At 45.6% G+C, this 8,275-nt stretch overlaps 1 protein-coding gene across 1 annotated transcript in view; it reads right to left on the bottom strand.

Moving 5' to 3' along the window:
• CATSPERD (catsper channel auxiliary subunit delta) overlaps positions 1-8,275 on the bottom strand; it is a 119,768-nt gene that overhangs the window by 37,704 nt on the left and 73,789 nt on the right. Inside the window, exons 14-15 of the mRNA XM_006896432.1 lie at positions 7,391-7,449; positions 3,225-3,303 (exon numbers count right to left, since the gene is read on the bottom strand). Coding sequence (XP_006896494.1) covers positions 3,225-3,303; positions 7,391-7,449 — 138 coding nt within the window. The remainder of the gene's footprint in view (positions 1-3,224; positions 3,304-7,390; positions 7,450-8,275) is intronic.

The raw sequence follows: 8,275 nt of genomic DNA on the forward strand, positions 1-8,275 counted from the left end.
ACGGCACATAACAGCAACGACAACAAATACTCCTAGATATTATTCACCAACCTGCTGAAAAGTTCCTTTTTCAGAGACAACATATATAATATATGTGTGTGTGTGTGTGTGTGTGTGTGTGTGTGTGTGTTTAACTGTTGTAGAGTACTGAATCAAAGCAGCTGAATTAGATAGAAGCTCAATGTCATTTCCTTCAAGAATTAACTCATCTTCATTTGAACCCTCTAAATGTACTTTTCACCTAAGAAGTTTCCAGTTTCAACCAGAGACCTGCTTTCTTGAATCTCGACGTTGATGGGGAAATGAGCAGACCTCCTCTTGTAACCCCTTTGATCATGTTCTGTACGTGGCTACAGATGGTGCGAACTGTAGCCAGTTTCCTTCTGCTCCCCCACCATTTGTCAACGCGAAGCCTTTTCTTTTTCTCTCCAAGAAGACCGAACTGTACGTTGACGTGACTGAAGTCCTTCTGCAAGGTTCCCCGCGGGCCTTTCACGATAACTGGGTGGCCCTTCAGCGTAATGTCCACAATCTGGTTGCTAAGAATGGTCTTCATCCTCACAGTAAATGTAGAAAAGAGTGGAACATAGATTTTGATTTCTTGGCGAGGATTTAAGTAACATTAAATCGTTGACATGTCCATCTTTTCTCCATCTATTACGATGACCCAGTGGTGAGGATTTTTGTTTTTTTCAAGTTGGATAGACCCATGTTGAAAGCTGTAGTCTTGGATATTCTTCAGTAAGATCAAAGTAGAAGAAAAAGAAAATGATAGTAAAAAAGAGGAAGAAGCTATGTTCTTCAGAACAGAATGCTCACCCCTGAAGTTCAGAGCCACCTGAGTTGACAACTGGATTATATTGCATTAGAGCACAGAGAAGCCAAAGCAAAGGGAAGAAATCAAGAAATTAAGGGGCGGAGCAGAAGATTTCAAAGGGCAGATGGTGAAAACAAATCGAAGTACTATAATGAAATATACAAAGAAGGAGAGTCAGATAATCAAATGGGACAAACTTGATCAGCATTTCTTAAGCTAAAGGAACTGAGTTGCAATATTTAAAGATGCAGTGGGCACCATTAGAGATGGAGAAGAGATTGAGGTTTTTAACAATTACAGCTTGCTCAGCTCCACAATCAACATTCTTGGCACCAGCAGTCAGGAAATGAAAAAGTGATTGCACTGGGAAAATCTGCTGTCAGGGACCTCTCCAGACAGGATGTCAGTCTAGAGATTAAGGTGCATCAAATCCAAGCCATGGTCTTTGCAATTAATTGCTAAGTATCAGAGACTTGGACAAAGACAAAGGATGACAGAAGAATCGATGCCTTCGAATTGTACTGCTGGTGAAGAGCCTTGAATATAGCATGGACTGCCAAGAAAACAAATAGGTCTGTCGTGGAGAGGGTGAAACCAAGCTTCTCTGAAGGAATTGGCAAAAAACAAGGCCCCAGGAACTGATGGAATACCAATTGACATATTGACATATTTCAGCAAACAGATGCTACACTGAATGTGCGAGCCAGGTTGTTTCAAGAAATCTGGAGGACAACCACCTGGCCAACTCAACCTTTATTTGGGACAGGAAGCAGGAAAACATAGCATGGTTCAAAATCAGGAGAGGAGTGTGTCAGGGATGTGTCCTGTGTCCATATTGTTTCACTCTATATATCAGAGAGTTGGACAGTGAATAAGGATGACAGAAAGAAAATTGATGCCTTTGAGCTGTGGTGCTGGAGAAGAGTGTTGAATATACCATGGACTGCTAGAAGAACAAACAGGTTTGTCCTGGAGAAGGTGAAGCCAGAATGCTCCTTGGAGTCAAGGATTCTGAAGCTTCATCTGACATACTTTGGGCATGTTGCAAGGAAGGACTGGTCCTTGGAGAGGGACATCATGTTTGGCAGAGTGGACGGGTGGCTCAGGGGAGGAAGACCCTTGATGAGATGGATCAATTCTGTGACTGAAGCGGTGGGAATAAGTGTGTTTGAGATTGCTAGGTTGGCACAGAATAGAACAGAGTTTAGAGCTTTTGTACATAGAATTGCTATGAGTCGCAAGCAACTCGATGGCACATAACAACAACAGCAACAACAACTATATGCAGAACAGATCATTCGGGAGGCTGGGCTTTATGAGGAAGAACGTGGCATCAGGATTGGAGGAAGACTCATCAACGGTCTGGGTTATGCAAATGATCCAATCTTTCTTGCCCAAACTGAGAAGGACTTGAAACAATTGCTGCAGAAGGTCAAGGACTATAAGCTTCAATATGGACTGAAGTTCAACATAAAGAAAACAAAGATTCTCACCACTGGGCCAATTGGCAGCACCATGATAGATGGAGGAGAGATTGAGATTGTTAACAATTTCCATTTGTTTGGGCCCACAATCAGTCTTGGAACAACATCCAGCAATCAAAAGATGATTATATTAGAAAAGTCTCCTGTCGTGGACTTTTCTGGAGTGCAAAAAATCAAAGATAACAGTCTTGAGACTAAGGTGTCACTGATCTAGGCCATGGTTTTCGCAAGTATTTGCTATACATCAGAGAGCTGGACAATGAAGAAGGATGGTAAAAGAATTGATGCCTTTGAGTTGTGGTTCTGGAGAAGAGTACTGAACATACCATGGACCAAGAGAATAAACAGGTCTGTCCTGGAGAGGGGGAAATCAGTTTGCTCTCAAGGCAAGGATTTTGAAGCTCTTCTCACATACTTCGGGCATGTCGCCAGGAGGGACCAGTCTTTAGAAAAGGACATCATGCTTGGAAGGGTGGAAGGACAAGGCTGGAGAGGAAGAGCCTGGATGAGATGGACTAATACTGTGGCTGGGGAAACAGGGGTAGGTGTGCTGGAGACAGTCAGATTGGCTCAGGATAGAGCAGGCTTCAGTGCTATTGTGCATAGGGTCACTATGAGTCTCAGGTGACTCCAAGGCACAGAACAAAATTTTCTTCATATAGTCCAGCTTCTTAGATTTTCTCAGCATATAGATTGGGGGTGGGAAATGTAGTTAAACAATATAATCCTGAGATACCCCTTGACCTCTTTAATCTGTATGCTAGGCACACAATTAATACAAAGCCATTTGAGAAGCAGGACTATGTGAGGAAGAATGGGGCATCAAGATGTGAGGAAGACTCATCAGTAACCTGTTCTATGCAGATGACACACCCTTGCCTGCAGGGAGTGAGGAGGACTTGAGGCAAAGGCTTGGGACGTACCAGAGGCTGCAGGTTGATGCAGGAAAGTTCTTTGTTGATCACATCCAGAGTGACAGTGGATATTGTGGGTCGTTCTATGCTGCAGAGGCAACGGGACCGTGTTAGGGACCAGAGTCACAGGAAAAATGGCTCCCCCTATAGCCCCCCCTTCCCCCTCACTCCTCTCCTTCCCCTTCACTTCACCCCAGACCACTTCCTTGCTTCCCCTCACTTCAAACCCTGTTCACTTCCCCCTCCCCCTCCCCCACTCCCTGCACTCATTCATGTGTTGTTAAATGCCATCAAGCCCCTGCTCACCCCCTCTCACGTCCCCCTCCCCCACTCATTCATGTGTTGTTAAATGCCATCAAGCCCCTGCTCACCCCCTCTCACGTCCCCCTCCCCCACTCATTCATGTGTTGTTAGATGCCATCAAGTCAACCACAACCCACAGTGGTCCCATGAACAGCAAACCTGACCCCTGCCCTGTCCTGTGCCATCCTCATCACCTCTGCCACTTCTGAGCTCGTCCTTACGGCCACTGTGTCAATCCATCTCATTGAGGGACTTCTTCCCCTTCACTAGCCCTTCACCCTCCCAAGCACTGTGTGCTCTTCCAAGGATTGAGTCCTCCTGACCTGCCCAAAGTATGTGAGACAACGCTTCACCCTCCTTCCGTCCAAGGAGCACCCTGGCTGCCCCCTCTCCAAAACACATTTTGTTTGTTCTCTTGGCAGTCCACGAGATATTCTGTACTCCTCTACGGTACCACAACTCAAAGGCATCAGTTCTTCTTCTACATCTTCTCTATTTAATGTCCAACTCTCAGATACATAGCAAGTAACCGAAAAGACTTGAAATGGCTTAGATCTGGCACACCAGAGGGTTATTTCGTTCCTTAGTCTTTAAACTGATATCCTTGCTTTTCAGCACTTTAGAGAGGACCCTGACTGCAGACCTTCCTGATGTAATATATCTTCCGATTTCTTGACCATTGATATCAAGGCTGTTGACTGAGCATCCAAGTAAGATGAAATCACTGACGATTTCTATCTTTTCTCCATCCATCGTAATGTCGCCTATTGGCCCAGTGGTGAGGATCTTTGTTTTCTTGATGTTGAGATGCAATCCTTAATGGAGGCTGTAGTCTTTGATGGTCTGCAGCAAATAGTTCAAGTGCTCACTTTGAGCAAGCAAGACCGTGTCATCTGCATAACGCAGGTTGTCACTGAGCCTTCCTCTGGGCCTGAAGCCACATTCCTCCTCACTCCCCAGCTTGCTCATTTCAAACTCTTGTTGGGACCACAGAACTGCCAACGAGGGCAGATGGGTATGCTGATCTGTCCTCTTCTGACTTCTTCTTACGTCAGTTTTGTCCATTTGTATGGTGTTCATCTCAAAGAAAAGCTGCCATCTCAATTATTATTGCTGCGCTTTATATTCTGCATGATTCTTTTAACAGTTTCATATTATTATTATTATTATTATTATTATTATTATTATTATTATTATTATTATTTGTGTGTGTGTGTACCATCAATTCAGATCTGACTGTACAGGAAGAGATTGTCCCTCCTTCTCCAGCAGAGTATCTCATGGATTCAAACCGTGTATCCCTGGGATTGCACTACAACTTCTTGCCACTAGGCCACCAGAGTTTGTTTAACAGTTTCTATAGTGATACTTTTATACTAATTTTCCACTTTGAAATTCAGTTCCATTTTCTCTCCTTTACCCTTAATGAGAAAATTAGACAGAGTGTCGGTGTTGCACACTAATCCACACTGATAATGTGAGGGACATCTCCCTGTCCACACAGCTGGAAGAGACAACTTGCAATGTGTCCCTTCCAAGAAAGGGGACACAAGAGAATGAAGATAGATCTTTATTATTCAGGCTTCACCTCTGCATATGAGGAAATGGAAAACACCATGGCATGAGTCAGGTGCTCCTCAGTCTTCAAAGTGACACCATTGCTCCTTTATCATGTTAGTGATGTCCTTTATAGTAGATATGCACAATGCAACACATCAGTTTAATCCTTGACTCTTATGACCATGGGTATAACAAGATATTGTAAAACCGTATCTTTAATATCACATGCAATGAAAATCTCCTGGAAGAAAATGCAAAGCTGGCTACCTCAGGACATCAACAGGAAACTTCCAGAAATTCCAGCCAGATTCAGAAGAGTCTGTGGAATGAGGAACATGAGGGCTACTGTCAGAGATCTTGGCTGGAAGCAGAGGCTACCAGGCAGATGTTGGCCTGTCTTTTGCTGACTGCGCTGAGGCATTTGACTGTGTGCAACTACGAAAACAAACCCTGGGTACCATTAGGAAGGGTCACGAGTTCAGAACACCTAATTGTGCTCATGTGGACTGGGCACATAGAAGCAGCTGTTTGAACAGAACATGGGAACACTGTGTGGTGGAGGGTATCTTTTTTTTCTGTTTGTTTTTACCATATATCCTCACTCTGCATGCTGAACAAATAATCTGAGAAACCAGACTCTATGAAGAAGAGCGTGGCATCAGGATTGGAGGAAGACTCGTCTACAACGGATGAGAAGGAGATGGCATAACCTTGCTTGCAGAAAGTGAAGAAGACTTGAAGCACTTACTGGTAAATATCAAAGACTAACCTTCAGTGTAGATTACACGTCAACATTTAGAAAACAAAAATCTTCACAAGTAGGCGAAACAGCATTATACTGAGGGAAAGACCAAAGTGGTCAAAGATTTCATTTTACTTAGATCTGCAATCAACACTCGTGGTTAACAGGAGTCAAGGGTTAAGTTGATGTGTTGCATCGGGCAAATCTACTACAAAGGACATCTTTAAAATGATCAAGAGCAATGATGTAACTTTGAGGACTGAGGAGCGCCTGGTTCAAGCCATGGTGTTTTCAATCTTCTCAGTGAAGACTGAACAATGAATAAGGAAGACTGAAAAAGAATTGATGCTTTTGCATTGGGGTGTTGGCAAAGAGTATTGCATATATCATGGATTGTCAAGAGAACAAACACATCTGTGTTGGAATAAGGGTAGTGAGAATTGTGGAGGCAAGGATGGAGAGACTTCATCAGGAGGGACCAGTCCCTGTCGAAGGACATTATCAGCATAAGAGGAGGACCCTCTAGAAGGACTGACACAGTGACTGCGCCCATGGGCTCAAGCCCCCAGAGACATGAGGCTGGTGCAGGCTCAGTAACATTTCATTCTGTTACTCTCAGGGTCAGGCTGCCATACTACGAGGTAGAGTTCACCAGGCAGTACTAACGGCTAATGTAAAGCTTGGAGAGTTCTGGTGGCCTAGAGCATCTAAGGAGTTGCTCTGCCAACCCATAGGCACGTGGTTCGAATCCACCAGCTGCTCTGAGGGAGAAAAATGGGGAGTTTCTTTCCATGTGATTTACAGCCTCTGAAAAGTCAGGGAGGGTCAGCTAGGAGTCAGTTCCAACTCCACAGCAATGACAGGAAGACAGAACAGAAAGGTGGGCTTGTATGAACCTCTGCCAGTGGCATCTGGAAGAAAGACCTAGATAACTGCTCCCATAAAAGGTACAGATAACAAAACAACTATGAGATATCATCTCACCCCAGTCAGAATATTTTCTGCTGTGGTCCCTTTTAGAGTGGGACTGACATCAGGGTTGAGGGAAGGCAAAGAAGGAGGGGAGGAATGATGTATACTGCATTGAAATAGACGAGGGAGAGAACTGTTTAAAAGGGATATGTGATTGGGTATTATCATGACAGGATTCTAGAATGAAGGCTGAACAGTGAAGTGGACTTGGGGGGAGGGACTGCATAACAACGAAAGAGTTTTTCTTTCACTTTTCAAGGAGAAGAGTGAATTGGGGGATAGGGGTGGGCAGGGAGAAAAGTGGAACAATGAATGATTGGAAACTCTAAGTTTCTGTAAACGTTCATTAAAATTAATAAAATTTAAAAAGAAAATAAAAAAATCATTATGACCAAATAGATAAGAATCAATGGAGAAAAAAAAAGGTGGGGGGAGACAGATAAGAGGGCTCCGGGAGCAGCTGCACGCTGTGACACACAAGGTTGTCATGAAGAGGACAGAAGGGGCTCTGGGAATGGGTTGGATTTGGAGGAGGGGATGGCTTGTATGCAGCATAACGTCCACCCGTGAGCCCCCACACCAAGGCCACACACCACACCTGGAGGTGAAGCTGGGGTCTGCCTTGCCGGAATGCTGCTGCTGCTTCAGGTGGATGTCCTGTGGGGGGAGAAGGGGCAGGTGGGCAGGTGGGCAGTCACACGGTCAGATGTGGGAAGGGGAGAGCAAGTGTCCAATGAATGGAGCCTGGGACGTCCAACCACTTCTGCCTCCAAGTCCACCTCCAGGGGGAAGATTCTAGGAGCTTGTGGAAACACCTCCAGCCCAGGCTCCTAGCATCAGGCTGGTTTCCTTTGTTCTCCCTCCAGTCTGGGTGTTGTGGCAGAAGATGGGACAGGGGCTCCCCGTGTCCTATTTTGCCCAGCCCCCTCCCACGTGGCCCACCTGAGCCTCATTTGAGATCAAGCATAAACCCCCTGGTGTGACCTTGAGAGCTGCACAGGGACTTGGACCCACAAGACCCACAGGCCCCTTTCTGGACCTTCTCACATCTCCACAAACTCCCCTTCTTGGCCCGCCTCTGTTCTTTCTGCTGCCTCAGTTTACCCAGCAAGCTCAGGTCCCACACTATTCCTGGGCTGGTTTCTTAGTGACATGGTTCCCCTTGTTTGTCCTGCTCAAGCCCAACTTCCTATTGAAACCCCCATTGGCGCAATGCTTAAGCACTGGGCTACTAGCCAAACACCCCAGTCGCTCCACGGGAGAAAGACCTGACCCTCTGTCCCTGTGGAGGTGGGGTTGCTAGGAGTTACCGCCCTCAACACCACCTTCGCTTGTAGAGGACTACAACAGGATGGGATTCCCTCCAGACAGCTTGGCTCTGGGCTGGGTTTGGAGAACTTGGAGGGGGTCAAAGGGGGCTGCAAGGAAGCAACACCCTGTGGAGGGGAGCCAGGAGGGGTGGGTTGGGTGAAGTGGGGCAGAG

This window comes from Elephantulus edwardii, unplaced genomic scaffold (genome assembly GCF_000299155.1).
Source record: "Elephantulus edwardii isolate Elephantulus edwardi_28Jun2011 unplaced genomic scaffold, EleEdw1.0 scaffold00185, whole genome shotgun sequence".
In the NCBI taxonomy this organism is placed as follows: domain Eukaryota; kingdom Metazoa; phylum Chordata; class Mammalia; order Macroscelidea; family Macroscelididae; genus Elephantulus; species Elephantulus edwardii.